This window comes from Protopterus annectens, chromosome 13.part0 (genome assembly GCF_019279795.1).
Source record: "Protopterus annectens isolate FY-2018-M chromosome 13.part0, PAN1.0, whole genome shotgun sequence".
NCBI classification, from domain to species: domain Eukaryota; kingdom Metazoa; phylum Chordata; order Ceratodontiformes; family Protopteridae; genus Protopterus; species Protopterus annectens.
This window is the reverse complement of record NC_056747.1, coordinates 582,332,928-582,356,398: the sequence shown is the minus strand read 5'-3', so window position 1 is coordinate 582,356,398 and position 23,471 is coordinate 582,332,928. Positions and strand designations below refer to the sequence as shown.

The 23,471-nt window shown below is 37.7% G+C and overlaps 1 protein-coding gene across 2 annotated transcripts in view; it reads right to left on the bottom strand.

Annotated features, from left to right (window-relative positions):
* LOC122787495 (smoothelin-like protein 2) overlaps positions 1-23,471 on the bottom strand; it is a 391,980-nt gene that overhangs the window by 15,985 nt on the left and 352,524 nt on the right. For both annotated transcript variants that reach the window (XM_044054241.1, XM_044054242.1), the window contains exons 7-8: positions 20,014-20,131; positions 7,558-7,709 (exon numbers count right to left, since the gene is read on the bottom strand). In XM_044054241.1, the coding sequence (XP_043910176.1) occupies positions 7,558-7,709; positions 20,014-20,131 (270 nt within the window). The remainder of the gene's footprint in view (positions 1-7,557; positions 7,710-20,013; positions 20,132-23,471) is intronic.

The window sequence follows — 23,471 nt, the reverse complement described above, 5'->3', positions numbered from 1 at the left end:
ATGAGCTAGAACTTGTTTATTTGCATATAGAATAAGGAACAATATTCATTTTTATGAAAATGGCATAGTCGCTCCTTCTGTATTGGGTCACTAGACTTGTCAGATGCTTATTATTTTGAAAAGAATTCAGGGTGTACATATAAAGAGTAATAATTCATTTCATAAGCATGAAAACACATTTACTTGTCTGGGCTGTTTGCCTGTTTAATATACTTAAATCCAGGAATTTTACCAGTAGTACAGGCTACAAGGAGAATTCTAGTACCCTTACACAGTAGAAATAGGTTCATAGATTAGTACTAGGCTAACTGCCCTCATGGCCCATTTTAAGCCTAGCCACTTGCCTCATGTCAGAATCAAACCCTGCACCTTGTGTTTCTAAGGTAAGCACCTTAACCATTATGCCAACCTCCCACCCCAGAAATGAAAGGGAGCACAGCAGAAAGGATAGCACAAAAGTATGATTAAGAAGCAGACAGAGACTCCGAACTGGATGAACAGTTTGGTTAACTGTCGTAAAGCCTCACAAAAGTTGCATATGCCTACAGCCACAATATCTAAATGAATCCTCAAAGATGGATTATCATCTGCTGCATACAGCACTAATAGCTCCTACTAAGCCAAATGTAAAGTATTATCTGTACTTGATGCAAATGAGAATTGGTGAAGAATTATGCAAGATGAACAAAATTCCAAAACATCTACATTAATAAGCTTATAAAAAGATAAATTCCTCACACTTCCAGTCTGTATTTTATCAGCTTTTGAAATGCTAGAGAGAGAGAGGTTACAATGACAATTGAGAGGTCTGAATGTGTTAATATTGCTTGGTAATACTCTGGGTATGGCATGCAGTCAGAGAAGGCAACCATGACAAAACCACCACAAGCCATTACCCCTGCAAGTTGTCAACTGTCCAATTCCATTTCCCTAACTGTATTTGCTAACAATATGATGGAGCTGTGAGACTAAAGCCTGAGTAGTGTTTTCGCTGTTAGGGTCTCTCATTAACTTATAGCTTATAAATGCCCCAGGGCAGATAGCCTAGTATGAACCTATGAACACAGGGTGGTGCAACTGTAGAGTGAGTAAAGTCACCCAATCATAAAAGACAACTTACCCCTCATTAGAAAAATAACATAGTTGTCTTTAGGAAAGAATCTGCTCTTTTTTTTTTTTTTAATTTTTTTTTTTTGTGATCAGGCAGTTTACCTTTGGGGGATTTTCTTTGATTTTTCACAGTAAATCCTATCAGGGGTGATTTTCACAAACTCAAAATTAGAATTACAGATATGACATGCATGGGCTATGCTTTAAATTCAAAAGACTCTAAAACAAATGATAGGAAAGTCAGATCTGTGATACAAATGTCGCTAGCAAAAGATAAACAGGAACTTGTGACATTTCTTGGTACAATACTGTCAAAGTTGATTTTAAACCAGAAATTGGCATTCATTATAAAGATTATACATAAATACAATGTGACAAGGTAGCAGATTGCAAAACACGAAATAGTTTAAACTTATCAGTTTGTGTCAAAATTGCCCACAATGAAGAATTCTGATGTGAATAGTCCAGAAGCATTTAAAACAGATGTAAGCCAGAAGGGAAACTGTGCAATTATCTTACAAGAATATAAATCATTTGCCCATGGATCGACAGCCATTGCTGTCCATGTCACATTGCATCTCCCAGGCCCTAGCTTGTAAATGTTTAGTCTCTCAAGCCCCTGCTTACACTTGTCACAGGTATCAGAATTTGTCAGAAATGTGGGATGCATGGCTAGGCTTAAAAAGGCCCTTGTGGTTGTTAGCCTAGTAAACACCTATGAACCTATATATGCTCAGATAGAAAAAAAAAGCTGCTAGCCCTAGTATTATTGTAAAAAAGTTTTACAAAAGTATTTTTGAGAGAGCAGTTAAAGTAAAATGTGATCCTAAGCCATTAAAGAATATACAGAAGAAGTATTTGCATAAGAAGTCACTGCCATTGCAAAGAATGTTGTGTTAAATATGGATTTGAGAGTGAGTTTTACACCAAGAAAAAGTGGTGCAAACAGCATAACTGCCTGGGCAGCAAGATGCTCGACTTGGAAATGAACAAGATGTTAATTCTACATCACCAACGAGAAAAGAGTCTTAGGTGGTCAGTGAAAGAGTCTGATACCACCCTAGAGGAGTGAATGTTGACATGGACAGAAGAGATAGTCCAATTCAGAGTATTTTCTTTACTTGAGATTTTACTGGCTCTTGTGGTAGTTTATGTAAGTTGTACAAGGCCTCATATCTGCACTAGGGAACATAAGGACCAGTCTACTGCTGGTTTCTCATTATTTCAAACTTTAATATTGAAAAAAGGTGCTTTCTGTTCTACCTTTACAGTATTCTGAGGAGATATCAAATGTCTCTGGTAAATAATCCTTTAAAAAGAGTTAACTTTAACAGCTATTAGCATTCCTTTCTGGTGAAAAATAGCCAGAAGCTGGAGGAGGGACAGTTAGCAGGTCAAGTTGGAATGTAGAACTGCCACATTCCACTTCCTCTGTGAATTCTACTATACCTGTATGAATAGCAGCTTCAATGAGGTGGTAAGAGAATTTTACTATATTTATATGTGGATTAACCCTTGTTTCCATGATGGCTGTACATGTCTGGCTTATAAGTGTGAGCCACGCTTATCTTGGTATATCTTGGAGTAGCTCATGGATTGGTTTAGGACCTTTACTACTTACAATGAATAATAACAGCAAGCCAACATCCTGCCATTCTGCCTGTACTGTGAAAATAACAATGCCACAACACTTTTCTCAACCCCAGAATCACAAATGCAGACTAATGACTTAAGCCAGAATGCCTTTAATGCCACATGAAACTTGAGTGAAAACACTGCATTCAAACTCAACTTTAAAAAAAAAAGTTATGCATGTCCCACTGACTGGTCCAATAACACTCAACATTAAAGAAAAGGACCCAAAAACATAAAAACAGTAACCATCTTCAAATTGCCTGGTGTCGCATTAAACTACTACAGTCCCCCATCAGTGTAACTACAAACTGAATTGTCTGTGTTGAGCCTGTCTTTTCTAACTTCCAACCTGTTTTTCTGTTCTGTTCTCACCAGCTTACTCCTCCTGAAAAATGTAAGACCTATCATTATACCTTCCTAGGTTCCTCCTATCAGACATCCAGAAGTTGCTATTGCTTAAGCCTTAAGTCCAACAACTGCCTTGAATTTGAAAATAACATGGCCACCTCAACCTTAAAACTAGCCCAAACTACACCGTATCATCCAGACACCCCCTACCCTTCAAACCTTACTACAATGGTATATTCCAAGTCATTCCTGCAGTCCATAATCCAGCTATTGACTGGCATGAGGACTCTCATTTCTCAGTTACAGCTTCCAAATCTTGAAACTGATTACCCCTCCTACACAAGAGAAATGAACCTAAAATCTTTCAAGACTGCCCTAACTATGCAGCTCTCTGTGTATGCAACTGTGCTACACAGTGAAATTCAATTCTACTTACAAAGCATGTGTTTGTATCTAATGTACTTATTTGCTTCGTTTGCTTTTATTACTGTGTACGTTTTCTTTCCATATGAGTTGCAGTCCAGATATAACCATTTGACCAAGCTTACTGAAAAAACACAGTTTAATTATAAATACAAGGTGGCGCAGTGGTTAGCGCCTCACAGCAAGAGGTTCTCCTGTTCAATTCTCAGCTGGGGTGCCTTCTGTATGGAGTCTGCATGTCCTCTCTGCATTCGTGTGGATTTCCTGTAGGTACTCTGGTTTCCTCCCACGTTTCAATGGCATGTGGCCGGAGCATTTCTCCCCAGGCCTCCACTGAAAATGGGCTCCGTCCCAGTCAGTCTTTCCCAATAAATAAAAATTAAATAAATAAAGTAAAATAAAGTTACTGCACACCTACTAATCTTGTTGCATTTTTTAGGGAAATGATTCTCCACCTCTGATTTTTCTTTCTATGTTTTTGTCTTTTGCAATCCAAGTGCAATACCGTATTTCTATGGAGTTTTTCCTCTCAAAGTATCTTATGAAAATGGTTCCCACCCAGTTGAACAATCTCAATCACCAAGCAATAAAAAATAATTTAAATAAATAAATATCAAAGACACTAATATGTATAAGTTTGAGGCTGCCTGAGCTCCTCTCATGATTTCTGGGAGGAGAAAGTACATTATTTGCATGAAACTGTACCCCAGACAACTTGTACCTGCTGTAATACATAATAAGGTAGATATTCTCAAATAGCAGCCCAGGTAGAATACAAACACCAGTATGCAGTCAGGGTTTTTTAAGCCTATTGTGTATAAAAATTGACACTGTGCAGCCCAAATTACATACCATGATATTTAGACAGCTGATTGCCCGATTCTAAAGTGCACATAAAAAAGGGCTACATTCCTTTCACTGATGTTGTTTGTCTTTTCAGCTTTTCCTGGTTAGGGGTCACCACAGCGGAACTCCGGTCCGCTAATGATTGGCAGTAGATTTTTTATGGTGCCAAGTTGCCAGCCCGACACCCAACCTTCAACGAAGGCACGCCCATTCACACATGTCTTTCGAACGCCACTCGATGCGGGGAGGACATGCAGACTCCACACAGAAGGCACTCCAGCCAAGAATCGAACAGGAGAACCTCTTGCTGTGAGACAGCAACGCTACTGCTGCACCACCGCAGCTTACATTCCTTTCACTGATATTTATCAAAATATCTCCTGCCATTCCAGGCCAGTTTGAATGCCCTACCATCCCTAAAGTTTTCTATTTTAAGTTACATTCATACCTGTTTGCTTACTCTACATTATACAACTGAAAGCCATTTATATTCAAAAGTGTACATGCTGAATGGACAAAGTGATCAGAGTGCACACTGTAAATATACCATCAACCACAGGAACGAGTTTAGGTGGCTGCAGCTGTTAAAAACAGTTAAAGCTGCCATTTGCTCTGCTATGCAAAGTACAGAAAAAAAAATCAAATTGTTTGAAGGGTGGAAGACAAACCTCCAACAACCTCAAAGATAAATAACAATGACGACAACGACAAGTTACTGGTTATCACTGCATTGGTGTGAGAATTTAATGTCGTGGTGAGTTTCACTTCAATGGATTGTTTTGTGCAAGTTAGCAGTGTACTTTTCAAGGGGGATTTCCCCTTTCCTTTCTTGTGGTACAACTGTGGAGTTGGTATATATCATTTCAGGAGCCATGAGTGCTTGCCCTCAGCAAAAAAAAAAAAAAATAATGCTTTTATTTGGGTTTTTTTTATTTTTTTTTTAGGATTTCAGCTCACTGTTGTCAGTATTTAGCTTTTAATAAATGGTGACCCCCCAAAAAAATGAATGCTCATAGGTAAACCAATTATAATAATAATATCAAGAAATATATTAAAAAACATTAACTTACTGCCAGGCTGTCATACAAAAATAGGAGGCATGCATACCTTTTAATCCAAATTAAAAAAAAAAAGTGTCAGAAATTGCAATCCACCTTGGGTACTATGCAAGAGTTCGTGTGCACACGTCCAGTGCATGTGCAGTATATGAGGTAGCCATCCCTTAGTCAAGGATGATTATGGAAAACCATTATAGTATGAAGTTCTTCTGAGATAAAATACCATTATTTAAAAAGTTAAGTGACTTATTTTTCAGCATTATATAAAAGCAATAATCAATGACTAGGTGTGCGCAATGATGGTTTGCCCACACCTGGCTTACTAATTTTATAATTCTGGCTTTGGCCAGTAATCAATTCTCCCCAGAAGTGGATAAACCTAGCATTGCCTATACCCACTTACTGATTCTTATTAAATTATATTAGCCTCCTTTTGCAGCTGTACTAGCCCTGCTTACTTTCCCAAATTTTAATTGTACTATAAATTAAAGATTGACAAATCTGTCAAGGAATATAAAAAATGAAAACTGAAGCTACTGAAAAGTTTTGGAGCCATTCACGGTACCAATGTCATACCTTCTTCTAGGCCACAGACCACAGTTGATTTCTACATTGATGGTTTCCTTCCTGTTGGTAAGATTTGGCTATGCATGCTCCATGTTTTCTTCTACTCTCTTTCTGTACTTAGAAAACATCTGCTTGCAATTTGTTTTATGTAGGCATTAGTTTTTTTTCCAGTTATTCCCATTTAGTTTGCCTCGATCAACTTTATATTGTACCCCTTTCATTTTAAAAACACTATATTTTTCTGTATAGGTACTCCAACTACAAAACAGCTTAAACAAGACAACATGCATCTCCTACTTAAAAACAAACACTTTCCTTTATATACCAAAATAAAGGATTTTTCAGCTTTGGAGTGAGAAAACTTAAAGAAATTCAAAGGGTAAGTAAACAGATGTGGAGAAACTTATGTTCTGTTCAGCATGTGTGCGGAAAATAATTGACAGCAGGCCAAAAACTTAAGACATGACTCATACCTCTCAACTACACAGATATTTGCAGAATTCTCAAAATTGTGGCTTATTGGCAAATCATTGCCAAAACATTGAAGGTTGAAGTCAGAAAAATTATGACAGAAATTTGAGTTTCAGACTTCATACCCTTCAGAAAATGCAGGCTAATGCAAAACCTGTTATTCTATCAACTTTCTAAGTTTGTAAGAGCAATATTTAAAATGTCTCTCTATTTTTGGGCCTTTGTCCCCCCGTTATTTATGACTCTGTCCAGATTTCTTGCTCTTAGAATTTGAGAGGTATGGGCACGATCACTTTGCCTACATTTATATCCTTATGCTGTATGCTGTTCTGGGAAGTTCTCTAACTTAACAGTTATTCAAATGCTCCTAACACCAGAAAGTAAAGTTCAACGTAAACAATCCACTGAGTAGTTACCCTCAAAGATACGAGCTGGGAACATAAAACATCAGATGACAAATATTGCTGTTTTAAGTCAGTTTGTGTGTGTGTGTGTGTGTGTGTGTGTGTGTGTGCGCACGAGCACACACAACCACACATAGACACGTGCACACACAGATAGATATGGTGTAAGGGGATTTGGAATGAGGAAGCAGGGAGTCTGTTTTGTTTTATACTGCAGAATGTTGTCAATAGGATATGCATTTTTAGGACGAGTTGTATTCGGGCATCTTCAATCAAATTTTGTGTGACACTGAAGGCATTCCAGACTACGTAATTTTTCCTTTGTGCAATATTTGCACTGTCTCCACAGCTGTACTACAGAGATAATATAGTTAAGAGAGGGTAGTGTACAGCTGCAGTAAGGAGATTGCTGTCCTGAAAAAAAAAATTTTGTTTTCAGCTGTCCTTTGCTTTATCTTTTAATAGAGTTGATATTATGAATCTGATGTTGGCTGATGCAATGATTTTAGCTTGTTTAATCACAGATCCATATGAATTAAGACAGCCATGCTTGTTATTTCTTAAAACATCACTTAAATGCAGTCAAGGCGGTGCATACTTGTAAAAGTTGTACCAACACTATTTCATTCAGAAACACCTATGCATTTTCACAACAGGCTTATTGTTCCAAAGTGAAATCTGGTGTCAGTACTTACTCTGCTGTGGTGAATGCAGTCTCAAAGTTCTGCTTGGGGTTACTCGGACTAAGTGCATCATAGTCAAATTCTTCTGGGAAGAAAGAGTGGACAAGAGCACAGAATGCCATTCCATCACTCCAACTAGATGAGAAATTCTGAATGTCTATTTTCTGTTAAAAGATAAATAGTATGATGCTTTAGCTACAGTGTGTTACATTAATACAGTTTCAAATTTCTACAAAATGTCACAAACATTTACATTAAAAAGGTATATTACATTGTGATCTACAATACAAAGTAAAGACCTGCTTCCCAAGATGTCAAATAAACACAAATGGTTAAACCCATCTTTTGCTGCAGAGTATCATGAAATAATTTTAAAAATACATAAATCCTCCTTTGTTATTATGAAAAAATCAAAATACGCAACTGACACCAGCTCAAGGAACCTGAGGAGGTAATTTTAATTAATACAGCCTATACAGGGATTGGCATCAAAAACAGGGTTGGATGGGTAACCTGTCTAGAACCAGGTCTTTGCTGAACTCTTTCTGAATGACAGGATAACTTCCTGTTCTCTGATCACTTCAAAAGATAAACAGGGTACCGGAAAATGAAGGAATTAATGATTTTGTAATGCAGTTGCATCTCTATAAAATATCAAGCAATATAAATTTAGAATACACCAATGAAGTAAGTTTAGATACCAATGAAACATTAGAACGAAGTCAGTGAAGATTTAAAGATGATGAAAGAAAGCAACTGAAGCTTCACCCTGACAGAACTTACAAAAGAATTTCATGCAGGGGGTGGCAAGCACCCACATCTCATTACTTACATAATGCAAACTCCATGCTTGCAAAAACATGGGGAGAAAGGCCCCCACAAAAGAGTTACTGCCAGCACACTAATATGAAATCATTGCAGTGTGCAGATTCTGTGAAAATGGTAGGGTAGTTAACTGGCAAGTTTAATCTCCTCCATTTAATACTCAACCAAGAGTGTATGTATCATTCATACAGAATAAGAGCTATGTAGATAATAGTGGGTGATGCATGCAGCCATCCATGTGATGGGTTTCAAGCATGGCCTTCTTACATAACACGTTATAATCTGACTGCATCTTTCAAACTGGCAAAGGTAATGACAGGCTACTCTAACAAGACCCCAAAGGATTCATATACAGCAAAATCCTTGTACATGTCAGGACTAAACTGTTTTTCTCTCAACATGATACGAAAAATGACAATTTGCTTGCAGTCAGCACACTTCAAAACCACTAGCAGATATCGAATCCTGGCTACAATGAGAATAATCCAACGCACATCTAGCACTGCATTTTTATGCTTCCTTTGGCACCGATTACTGGTTGATGCAATACTAAATATTTTCCTTAAGTATGTTTTCTGTTCCAGAATGCATATAACGTACAGTGTTCCATGGACAGGAAAAATAAATGTGATTTTAAATGGAAAAAAAAAGTAAAACAATCAGGAATTCTGATATTACTCAATAGGAATTTTTCAAGCTTTTAAAACATTATGATGTAGTAATACAAATAACAAAGTAATGTATTGGGGGAGGGGATACCCCTCTGTATTTGACATTGATGTGTACAGCACGTATGAATATACAAGAATACAACAACTTTTCAGAGCATTAATGATGCTGATCAATGCAGATCAGTATGAAATTATGCCCCAATACCCCCCCATCCCAAACACTAGCATACAAGTTATAGGACAGATAAAAGCAAAGATACCATTTTCAAAGCCCACAAGAAGCAATACTCCAGATGGCCTGACCTCGAAAAATAAAGAGCACCAAGTCCGACAGGATGCTCCATGCAAGGATGACATTCTGTTTGAATGAGTACACACAACCTGGCTCTTGTTACAGTGCCTGCTCCACTGATATGTAAACCCCCACAAATTTACATTGTGGACACAGTTCAGACATGTGGACCTTGATTCTCCACAAGGGCTGGGCCAAGTAAGCAGAATATTAAGAATGTCTAAAAAAAGACTAAGGAACAAAAAAGGACATTCTATTTATTTTATATTTTGCATCTGGTAAACCCACTTGACAAAAGTACACTTTTTTAAGAACAAATTTTACTTGCTCAAAGTTCCACAATATGCTGCAAGTAGTGAGAGAATCAAAGTTTGAATAACAGACTAAAGGCCATTAGTATTTCACAGTCTGGAATTACCACGTTTGCTACCAAGAACAACAATGATGAGGAACAACGGCCAGTGAGGTGAAGGAAGGAGTGTCGATAGCTACAGAAATGTAACTGAAAACACAACAGTGATGATACTAAGTGGGGAACTGATGTGTCTCAGGAAAAATATACACTTAGGAAAATAGCCAACATGTTTTTGCCATCTGGGTGGATTGCTACTATGCAATTAATTATCTTAGTCTCTATTTATTCTTAGAAAATGACCAGAGTAGAACTCCAAACCACATTGGACAAACTGAGGGAATAATATGTCTGTTATTTTTGCATAAAACCCTCTAAGAAAGAAGATCCTTCCGGAAAGAAACATTACATATGATATCACTGGGCCATTAATGAAGAATCTACAAATAAACTCCCAGCAATCTGAAAAGCCATTTAGCATAGAAAAACTACCAAACACAGCCCCCCCCCCCCCAAAAAAAAAAACAGTAAACTTATAAAACAGCAAGTAGTAGAAATGCAACCCCAACTCAAATACATTATTAAATAAAAAATTAAAACCAGTAGAAATTAGGAGTGTGATACAAATTAAACATATTGTACGATAAAAAATGGGTTAATCAGAATGTTGTTTTTAATCCTTTGGGTGCCCTTTTCTTTTCATGATCAGCTAATGCACTTAAATTTGAGGTTTAAGTGCCTTTACAATTTTGTTTTGATAGACATTCAGTACTCAAAAATGATAACACTGCATAAACAGAAGTTCATATTAAAATAGTAATACAATATAAATAGTACTATACAAATCCAATTTAAAAAGGCAACAAGCATACCATCAAACTAAATAAGAGAAAAATGATAAAGGGGCACAGAGACATTATATTTTGTTCCATGATGCGGACAACAAACTAATTGCATAAATGTTTGTAAAATACTATGCTACCTATATTCAAGTAACCCCATAAGATGTCAGATTTCTGTTTACTGACTAGTTAAAACACCTGCATATACTGGTCTGCGTTACAGCACATTTTAAAAATGAGGGAAGATTTTTAGAAATTGAACATGCAAAGCAGATTTTTCTGCCTTATTGTTAAGTATAAATAAATACTGTTCTCACATTTAAAACAGGAAAGAAGCAACATACACCAAAAAGTAAGGAAGGAAACAAACCAATAACAAAAATAATAAAAACAATCTTTATCTTTTTCTGCACGTAATCAGAAATAGCATAAGGAAGTATCAAAGTCTAGCAGTAGCACAAAGTGCTGCTAATCATCTTCATTCCATAATCTATGGTTTAAATACCCCATCCTCCATTTTTGAGATTCTGAACAAGCCACATAAGCTAACAGTGCTCATCCCCTGAAAAGAGACTTTTACTTAGTCATTTTACCTAGTTCACAAAGAAATAAATACCAAATTGACAAACACAGACCATAAAATTATATTAATGCAACAATTAATATATCACACTGTTTTTTTTTAAATATACTAACTTATCTTTCATTATTCCTAGTGTCTGATATACGTCAGGTAGTTGGTACACCTTTAATTACATTGTATTTTAAAAATTGTATAATCCTTGCATATTATCAAAAAAAAAAATCACACACACAAGGAAATAACAAACAACATAATAAATACAGATGACAAGACCATTTTCTAAGTGCAATAATTCCTTCTGGGTTTGGGCATTATAAATAAATAATGGACCTTCCAGTAGCAGAGGGGTCCACCGGCACTCCTGAGCAGTGTGTTATTTTGTTACTTGACCACCCTCTCTGTAATTATTGTTTACATTTATCAGTACTAGTTTAGTTCTCCTTTCTTCATTCATGAATGGTTCTGTGGTATGCTGTGCAAATGGTAAGTTCATTATACTCAGCACAGCTTTTAGATTCAGTGTCTATCATAAGCCAGCTATTATACTTTTAATAGAACTATAACAGCAGAGGACATGCTTCTTTTCCTAGCTTTAGTCTTATCTCTTCCACAGCTGAGAACTTCTAAAATCCCTGCCGATTTCATGTTGATTATAATGTCCAACTACAAGATGCTGAAGCACAATTTATCAAATTCTGATTTACAAATGTTCTATTACTGAGAATCAGTCTCTGAAATTACTAACAAGCAGAAGGGTAAATATGGCTCCCTTACTTTACATCACCAGCTGCGAGATCATAGGCAATATAATGCTACCCTGCCCCTGGTCAGACCTCTGTACGAGTCTATATTAGTTCATCAAAAGACATCTCAATTGAACACCTCTCCATAGACACCAAACCATTGAAATTCACTTCCACGATTTGCAGAATTTTACCCAAGACAATGAAGCAATTGTCCCGTAGCACAATGCACTTAAACCCACCCAAGTGGGGGCTTCACCCCCACACACCCCCTAACGATATATACCAACTCCGAGATCGCACTACATTGGGGAAAAGGGCCAAGTTGTGGAGTTGGCTAACTACTTCTTTACCCTGGCAAAAATTCTGCAAATCACGGAAGTGAATTTCAACAGTTCGGTGTCGATGGAGATGTCTTTCAATGAAGTAATATAGACCCTTTCTGTACTGTAAAAGGCAAAATTTTGTAACATTTGATGTGGTGCATTTGGTCAAACATTGCCCGACACAAAAGCTACTTCAATCAACTTTATGGCAAACACTGATACTTCTCTCCTCTTCCTGCATACACAGATCTGGTTTTCTGTCTTGTTCTAAAGATGACCATGCCCACTCTATCACTTAATTATCTGAACAAGGCATTTCCAGTCACACAGATCATACTCATTAAGAAAGCTGGCTGTCTTTTCAAGGAAATATGGGGTATAGTGAAAGATATTTAGCGTATCAAAGGACATACAGAAGCATTTCAACTTGACACTCAGATTCAACAACAATCTTCCATACTGAACAAAACTGCTGCAAATTATATCACAAGTAAGATGAAAGGCAAAATTCAGAACTATCTTATATTATCTCTGCCAGCTAGAAAAAAATGCACAAATCTTCATTCTATTACCACTGCTCGTAAAATGCAGAAACTTCTGTAAGTCAGAAATGCGGCACACAACTTCCTCAAGGCATGTCTCTGCTGTCTGCTTACTCAGCTGTTACTATACTGCTCAGTTACTCTTTTACTGGTAATGAATGCTGTATGCTATCCGTGGCCAAGTGGGGGGTGCAGAGTTCAAAAGAGAAGAGAAGTTGTGTGGGTGGATATTTCAAGATTCAAAACAGAACTGAAGTAAGTAATATTTTATATAAAGGATAGTAAGAGTCTGGAATGGATCTGCTCATTATAGGCAGAGTGCAAGCTGAAAGAGAGATTCAGAGATGTTTTAGATGGAACAAAATGTAGCAGATCCCAGATATGCAGAAACTGCCCGCAATGCCCCATACAACTCAGTGGAACAGGATTTTTTTCACTCAGCATCCTCTTATGGTTGCATGTGCATTTACATGTTGGGATATATTCCTGTGCTGAAAGTGTACTGCTACACTGGTTTATTAACTACTCAGGTGCATAAAGTTTACGTAATCAGGTCTGAATGAATATGGAAAACAGCATTTAGCATTATCAAATATAGGTAAGTAAATATTTAATTTTGTACATCATCTCCCAGACTAACTTCCAAAGTGGCAAGAAGTGCATTTCTGAAGGACTTGGGGAGGAGTTATCTGATGCTGCTTAGATACAAAAAACATAAATCACTGTGTCAATCTCTCTAACAAATGTTCCAGCTGGCAAATGCATTACTTACCTGTAAATACTGCAAGTAAACATATGCCTTGTAGAGCACTGGAGCACTTCTATCTTCTGCTTGCTAACCTTAAGTGGCAAGTAAATGAGAAGACAAACCATAGTCTGGGGCACAACTCTTGTTTATTTTTTCAGGATTTCAGTCTATTAATAGGGGTTGTAGAGCTGTCTAACTATATCATTTGTTTATTGGAGTAGTAAGCCCTTTAACTATAAAGAAATATCCTCCTTCAGACATTTGTTTTTTCATTTGTAGTTGACAGACAGAAGCAGTGATGGTCTGTCTGCAGCATGATCAGTTCAACAGGTTCTAGATAATCAGAGTGGCTAGTGATTTGTGCAACTCAAACTCACTACGTTCTAATGCACGATTACTGACAATTGCATGCAGTTCACAAACAGAAGCACCAAAGAATAAACACATGTAAAAATGCAACAAAAATAAAACATGAATGGGCATCATAATAATCTACTATGATGTACAAATGACTCACTCCCGTTGGCAATCAGGTAAATGAACAAAAGAGATTTTTTTAAGTCATGGTTTTCATGTTTTGAAAAAAAAAAAAAAAAAAAGTCGTCATCTATATCCAGATAAAACAAAAAGGATTACCACCACAAAACTGAAGGCAATGAGCATAGTGCCTACATTGATGATGCTTGAAGCACTGGTATTCATAAAAGAGCAATATCTAGTTAATATGGCAGTAATAGGAATACAGAATACAGACAAGGACTGAGATGCAAAAATATGTAGAGCACAGAACACAGCATTTATAATAGAGACAGTGTGAAGTAAATAGGAAAATGCTGTAGCCCTCTTTATAAGAAAGGGGATCAGATCAACACAGCAAATTAACTTGTTTCATGGTGCAGATGGCCAGAACCTTGAGTACACCCTAGCTGATCCAGGTTTGATTAGTAAGCCCAGGTACTAGAGGAAAAAGCCAGGGAGGAATGAACTGTAGTGGTCAACACTGTTTAAATTATCTTGAAGGGAACAGAAATGACCACAGGATTCCAGTACCATTAAAAGGACAGACAGGCATTGCTTATTCAGTGGACCACCATAAGCAGAACATAGTCTGCCAAGCAGTATGTACTTCCACCATGATAAGGAAATTGGAGCAGCACAGACAGCATTGAAAAGGAGATGGGTTACAGAAAGATTATAAAATAAATGCCGAGAATGATGCCACACAGGAGTCCATGAATAGTCCTCCTAACCTGGAGGAAATTAAGTCCCCTCTTGGGTTGTTCCCCTCCCTCACCCTTTGTGGGACTTCTCCAGTCCACATGGGCAAGGATGGCCCTAGAATGAAAAGCAGATTGTCACAGCACCACAGAAAGACCAGCACAGGAGGAAAAGTTATTAATCCCACTGCATACACACTGGTAAGACCCAGTTTAAAGTATTATGTGACTTCTGGAGGCTACATCACTTCAACAACAGAGTTTATAGAAGTAAAGTCAAAGTAGAGCAACAAAATGGCACAATATCTGCACCACTGACCGTAAAAAAAAAAAAGGTAAAGCCTAACAAGTACAGTTTTGAAAGAAGACAAGAACATATATATATATATATATATATATATATATATATATATATATATATATATATATATATATATATACACACACACACACACACACACACACACAAGTGAGATCCCAAGTTTCATAAAGTAAAAAGAATACACAATCTGTGCATACTGTTCAAGGGATACATGAGAAAATATTTAATAGAAAGGTGTTGTGATTTTTTTTCTTAGGCGATTTTTTTTGCCCTGTGCCTGCCAACCAATTCTCCCTCCAATCAAGCAATCCCATTTGTTTTCCAACTCGGAAATTCCACCTATACATGGAACAAAAGCTGTTTGGAGGGGAAGTTGTTATCCAGGTAGCCATGAGGGTGCTTTAGTGCCTCTGCTTATGTCATATCCATTAGCATCAACTGAAGTGGTAACCTCCCACCATGGCCAGATGTATCACACATTTATTCCCCAGACTGGGGCCCAAAGGATAATATGCATTTCATCTGGCCATGACCAAGGGCAGTCCATTCCTCTTGACGCATCTCCCAAACCAGGGCACCAAAGAGAGACCTGCCCTTCCATCCTCAACAAGCAGGCAGGCTGCCCCTCTATTCAGGGGCTGCCATCCTTACGGCATAGGCAGTGAAAGCATTTTTCCTCTGTCCTAATCTTACCTTCACCCGTCCCCTGATAGTAATGTAGGCAGTGTCCCACAGCAGGGAATCCTTCACCATCCCCCTTGGTGTTTTGTGTGTGTGTGCGCGCGCTCTCACACACAACACACTCACTCACACACCTGACAGCTATGGTCACAAACCTAGGATCCTAAGCCTATGTTCTTCCAGTCGGCAGCTTTCATGCAAATCTTGACTTGCACTGGAGCATAGCTGGACCAAGAACCACCGTTCCCACCCCCTGGAATTGACAAAGCCAATCGTACTACCTGTCTCCTTCACAGCCCAAGCTATTACGTAAATTCAGGTCACCTGGGTACCACATGTACCTTTAATCCTTCTATGTCACACAACCAGGAAAGGGTGGCAATTGACTGGAACAGCAGAAATGAACGTTTTCAGTATAGCTAAAATAGTAATGAAAATCAAGAATGCACAGGCCAAGTATAACGCAATGCGTGTGAGGAGAAAAAACAAACAAACCGTTAGTCAAGTAAATCTGAGCAAATACAGAAACAGACTGTGTGGGCTGAGTAGATGGAGTCCTGTGGGACAGCAGAAATGAAATGAGCATGTCTGAAAGGATGACTGGAAGAGGTGTTACACACACACACACACACACACACGCACGCACACACACACGCACACGCACACACACACGCACACACACACACACGCACACACATACACACAAACATGCACACACGCACACACATACACACAAACATGCACACACACACACACAACATGCACACATACACACACAAACATGCACACATACACACATGCACACACACACACACACACACACACACAAACATGCACACACACACACAAACATGCACACACACACACACACACACACACACACACACACACACACACACACACACACACACACACACACACACACACACACACATGTGCACACACACACTATCCATAAGGTACAAGTAGAAACACAGGAGACAAACAAAAACAATACCTGTGGCCCTACAAAAGATCTGCACTTAGTTACAGACAAAGTAAGAATTACTGAGATGAGATTAAGGAGTACAGAAACTGAACAATGGCACACTAATCCTTCGCTAGTAAAACATTCATGACCTAGTCTCAGTAATGTGTGTTCAGAATCCTGACTGGAATGGATGATGGACTTGATATTCCTGCAAAACTGAATGAAGCAGTAAATATGCAATATTGTCAGTGATTCTTCTAATAAAAGGAGATTAGAGAGGAAGCAGCAAGTTCTCAGACCCAATGGATGGATCAAGAGAACTTTTCAGGATGGGGGATGGGGTCAAATAGGCTCCATTATAAAAACAGAAAGACATAGTTACACTCATTTATGACTTGTGTCTATTAGTTCTATGCATCTTCCATGGTTTCTTAATTGCACTGTGTTCTTTTGTTTGTGATGCAAACGATTATGCTGCATCCCAATTAATCTTGTAATCACATTTCTGTTGCATTGTTTCACTTCTATTGTACTATATTTTTCAACTGCTCTCTGATCTCAGGTTGTGGCTGAGGAGGGTTAGCAGACCTTACCTCCTACCCTGTTAACGAGAAAATAAAGTAGAAACGATCTGCTAACTCATAGGATATAGCACATCAAGGCAAGCAAGACTTCAGCTTCTCAGACACAAATCATAGTCACATGTAGCAGGACCCATGCTTGAAATCAGACAGAAGAGTAAAACCTAATCTGAAACTTAAAACTCACAGCAAAACACAGCATATAGTACCTCTAAGGAGACAACAATTTCCCCTTGAACTTGTTTTGGAAGAAGAAATTGTCCTCATTGATGCCAAAAGTGATGCAAAGAAAGCTAACACACACATTCTTCAGATGTTGTTACTCCTTTGATAGAAAGATATGCAGGGTTAGTAGGAAAGTTGCAGCACGATTTCCCTAGACAGGCATGCTGCGTTCTTACAAGAAATCTTTGCTTCATAAGCAACACAAGTCTCACTCAAGACTTTGAGCTTGATTTGGAAAAGTTACCAGAAGGTGAATGCCTTGCAAAAACAGCCCTAGTATGGTGCCTTAGCTCAAAGATGTGCAGTACCTCAGTGGGCTGTCTCTGTGGCCATGCTAAATGCTAATGAGGCATTCCATGGAAATGGTCTATGCTAATGAGCTACGTGCCTTCTCCTGAAAAATGCCAGAAAATTATTCATCTGCTTAAGGAACGCAGACAAACTGTGTTAATGAACACAGCTAAAAGTTCATGTTCATCCATCATGGTAAAGGTAAGGGCTGGGGAGTTTAGCAGACAGGTAGACTTGATGGGGAGTGTGCATTTCTGTGTGTGTGTGTGTATATACGAATGAATAAGAGTATGTAGAGATACAAATGTAAGGTGAGTGTGTGCTTGGTTTGTGTATGTATGCATGAATGGATGAGTATGTCTGCGAGTGCGATCAGGTTGGAAAGCTGTGTATGTACATGTGGGGGGAGGGGCTGAGCCACCTCGACTTTTCTCCAGACAATCAAGTAAATCCTGGAATATTGGGGGGTGGACACTAGATATCAGGGAAATTCTTTACAGTCTGCCTTAAAGGCACATAAAATAGAAAGCATTTGAGGAGAATGAGAGTCATGGGTCAAGTAGAACACTAGGCACCATGTAAATTCTTCACATTGTGCCTTAAAAGGCAAGTAAAATAAAAAACAGTTGTGCAGCATGAAAGATGTGGGTTGGAGGACACTAGACACCAGGGATAACTCTTTACATCATGCCTTAAAGGTTTTAAAAAGATGTAATCCGTGTCCTTGACACTGTGTTAGTGTACCATCTGTAGATACCAGGGATACATGTACTACATCACTTAAGAATTAAATTGAGGGGAACTTCAAACCCCACACCCTTAAACTATCAATTAGCAGCCTTAGGCCACTATGCTAATTCAACAGTTAGTGTAGCAGTCTTGTATACTTTACAAGAAGTATGAAACCGTAACATATGGCATTATTCTCTGACTGCAATGGCCCCCAAGTTCCAAGGAAAAGGGCATGTATAAGAGGCAACAGCAGGAGCAACTTTAAATCATCATCAGCTGAGAGGGATAGGGATGTGTCTGTGTGGGAGAAGACCAAGTTAAAGCTTCGAGAAACATTACATGACACCCGTTAGAATTAATGTAGCAGTACTTGGACTCACTTAAAAAGTTAATAGAGCAACAGGTCTAGCATCACCTTGTACTTAACGAATGATAAGAAGAATGAAATGTCTGGCATTATTAAACGACTATGGATCTAGGATTTAAAATGGCAAGGACAAGACCTCCGGAACAGGTAAGGTGTGTATGTGTGCTCGAGCAAGCATTTGTGTGTGTGTGTGCATGCACACGTCTGTGAGAGAGATTGAATAATGGAGTGTCTGTGCCATCACAATGCATGGGACACAAGTATTAACTACCACAAGAACAGTACTGATTTGCACTTAGTAGTTACGGGCAATTGCAAGACATGCAAGTTACTTGATAATGAGGTTTTTCCTCACTGTAACCAACATGGCTCTGCGCCAGAAATTCCTGCATTCTGTAAACAGCGCCTTTTGGCCACAGCTCTTACTACCATCATTGGGGGGTTCTTTCTGAATTCTCGGGTATGTTTAGTATCACAGAGGCCAGGGCATTCAATTATGCTCAGGCCTCCACTTCAGTCTTTTCATCTCGCACAGAGATCATCGTCAAAGAAGGACTCAAATGGGATATGTATCTAAGATGTCGAACAGAACTGAACAAAAATATAATACTCATTTCTGAGTCTGACATGTATTTACATTGTTTTCATGATATTTCCATACTGCAAATAAAAGAAAACATGTCTCTAAATCACGGGAAAACAGAAAGAGGAAACTTTATATTTAAATAAGGAAAAAGCAAACCGGAAATAATTGTTTACATATACAAGTCCAAAGGAGATTCCCTTTAATTTGCTTGAGTGCCTTAGAAACTCAAGTTGTACAATGGGAATAACAGATTCACTTCCTTGAGGAAATGTAGATAAATTTTTCTCAAAATGCTGAAAAATCATGAAATACTATGACTGAAAAATCAACAGGATGGTGATATCACATAAACAGAAAAAAACATTAACATGATTAGCACACTGACACTGGTACTTGAGAAGCCAGAACTCCAAATACATAATGAAAAAAAATAAAAAACACCTTACTCCTGAAATAGTTGTTATGCAGTTTACAGAAAGCCCCAATGCTCAACTTGTTGATTGGTAAACAATTTAAAACAGGAGTATTGTGATGTAATTCACATAAATGGTAAACCACAAACATTCCTTTACCTTGTATCCTATGGTTTTGGAACGACACCATTCTAGAAGAATCTGCTTTATACCACTTGCACTCGGCACCCCAAAACTCTGTGATCGTTTGAGCTTTATCTTTGACTCTCCACGCCCTCTTTAAAAAAAAAGTCACATTATGCAGCACTACATGGTTTATCAATCAATCAAATCTTATATTATAATATAACAAATTATCAAGTATATGTTGAGTGACTTAGAGCAATAAATAGATTAATAAGGAGAAAATGTCTTTTCTTGTGCATTATTTATCTATCACTGTGTCTTGAACATATGAAAAACTAGTACACTAAAGTCTAGTAAAAATGGTTTTCTTTTTCTGCTGATTCTATAATTAAATAAATAATTAAAATGCAACTTCTTTACATCCATGTATAAAACAAAACATTTGTTCTAAGATTCTTTTATAATTAAAAAAAAATCATCATAACCGATGTTAAACCTGAGGTTCTAAATGCAAAAATGTACACCAGTGGTGAAAAGAAGAGAGCCAGCATCCCATTTGTACTGGGCAATCATATTAACTCAAATGAAGTGCAAATAAAAATACAAAATTAAAGCTAAAATACACAAGATCATGTGTAATATAAAATAAAATAAATAATAAAGAGGAAGTATGTTTACAAGGAACAGGAAAAGTGATACTGATCAATGGTTATAGAAAGTTTGTATGTGCTGCCTATTCCATTACTTAAGGATGGCATGCTTGCAGGCTTCTGTCTTACTCCAAAGAGCAATAGCAAAGGCTGTCCTGTCCACCCCTCACACACTTCAAGCATGAGAATGCCACTATGCCTTGAAGTTTGTCCTTGGCACACACTATGACAGTTCTATTTATACGAATGACAGTTCCATATTTAAGTGAACAACTAGCACATAGGCATACAGACAGCAATAACAGAGAAAATGTATGCAATCATTAAAAGAAAAAAACATGGACACAATCAGCAGTGACAAAGTCACAGTAAAGGCCATATATAAAAGCAGTAGTACAGTTACAGTATAATTTTAAATATATACATATATATATATATATATATCAGTAAGAAAATAATAAAACAACAGCACCAACTCCTTAACCCCCCCCCCAATAATTAGTATGTGTTAATAAAAAAAATACAAACTGGAAGGGAGCCTGTCACTTCCCTTAACCCTCTGCTTATGATTTATATATTAATAAAAAAATCAAATAAATTATAAGGGGTGTAGTCACCCCCCCTTACACTTGGGTTTTAGCCAATCAAAGGTTAGGGAGGAAGACAGGCAGATCTTTACTCCCTGTATGACTTACATTGCAGCACTTCACCTTTAAATGATATAAACTGGTACCATTTCCCAGAAGGCTGCATTCCAAGGAACATTTGCCGTTATGACTCTCAGCTGTAACTAATTTTGTAGAATGTCCATGATTCTTGCCATGTCCCTCATAAAACTCTGGTTTAAATCAATCAGTAATGCCAGATATTCATACTTCTGATTGTTCAGAAAATGCATGTTGACACAAAGGCAGTTTTTTTAACTGTTAGTAGGACATGTTGCCCTTTACTGACTTCCTTAGATTAATCAAGTTATTACTTTTTGAAGGATGTGCACCAGCTTCTTTACTTTCTGGTATTCTGCAAGTGCAGCAGTTTTTTTATTGTTTATATGATACAGGGGGGGCAAGATATGCCTTCCTTAGGAGCTCAGTTTATATATTTTTTAAGCAGTAGCAGCAAGATGTACTTCTCTACCAAATTCACTGGCAGTGTACATTGCCATTTTTTCAGACTGTCAATCACAGCTGTCAGTGAAAGAAATCACATTCTGAAGTGGTACTTTTTTGAGATAATGCCCCATTATTTCCAATGGCATTTTATAGGCTAACTGCTAGCCAGTTTCCCTTTTTGTGCTTGAATTAACCTATCCCATTTGGTTAGAGATTGGCTTTACCCACCCCATGGTTGATGATAATATATTACCCATAATGAGAATAATTAGGATAACACCATAGATAATTTGAGGGAACCCATGCATGGGATTAAGCATTTTAGGAGATGACTCTGTTCGTTAGTAGTACAAGGAGCAGTATTTGGGTAAATTTTCTATTTACGGTCCATTCATCTAAGTTGTGCTTGTAAATGGACAGGGATGACTTTGTCTTAAGTATTTGAGGACGTACACACACACACACACACACACACACACACACACACACACACACACGCACACAAACTGTGAATCACTGCTGATGCCTAAATGCATTTCATAGAAAATTTCATTACAGTAAGTACACCTTGAAAATATATTTTGCAGCAGAAGTCCCCTCTGAACTCCCCCATGTGGGGGAAATGTCCCCCATACCCTCTCTTACTTACTTCTACAGTGACACATGGGTGTAGAAACATGAAATTACCTCACATAGGGGATTAGTGGCACCACACATATAGAAGCCACATGAGCAGTGATTATGTATAGGTCACTGCAAACACTGGCTACAGCTCCTTCATACACTTTTCTATACTTCTGCTTCTGAATTACAGAGCTATACATGATACCACATTAGGGTTGCCACCTTTTCAAATGCCCAAAGTGGGACATTTTTTATAGAAATGTCAGATTTTACAAGGCAAAACATACCCACGGCCAGTACAAAGGACAGAACTTAACTTTTCTGCCAAAATAAAAGCTTATTATTTTAGCATTTGAGTTGATTATTCTATTTCATATAACATTTAGGTGTTTCAGATACAAAATAACTGTTTTATGCAACTATTAAAGAAAATATTGGAAATATTTTTGTCCTAAAATCTCAGGACATTTGCCATTTTTTCAATTTTTTTGCAGAACACAACTGCCAAAAGAAGGACTGTCCCTCGCAAAGTGGGACAGGTGGTGACCCTATACCACATTCGCTGAAACACTTAATGTGCTTAAGGAGTCATTTGCATATACCCCATGGACCCCTATTACAGGAGGTTTAAGGTATCACCCAGTGAAAACTGGTTTAGCTGTTTTTTTTCTATCAGAATATATTTTATTTATTGACATTTGTTTATTGGGAATGTCTGAATAGGCATAGGTTCCCTTTTTCAGAGGACGCCTGGGAAGAAAAGCTCCAAGTTATCATATTTAATGCAATCAATATTTACGACAACAAATTTTATAATGCAGTTTTAGTGAATACATAGCATAATAGTCAGTATAATAAAATGTGTACTGATAATCACGAACATCAAATTTATAAGCCTTGTACTGAGACTTTACAGCTAGAGTGGTGTTTCACATTGGTAGGAGTAATTTAAAAAAACACAATTGGAGGAGATAATCATGTTTGAATGTTAACAGAGAAATATTGATGTAATAGTAATTTGATTGTGCTGGGCGGCCACGGTGGTACAGTGGTTAGCATTGCCACCTCACAGCAAGAGGTTCTCCGGTTCGATTCTCGGCTGGGG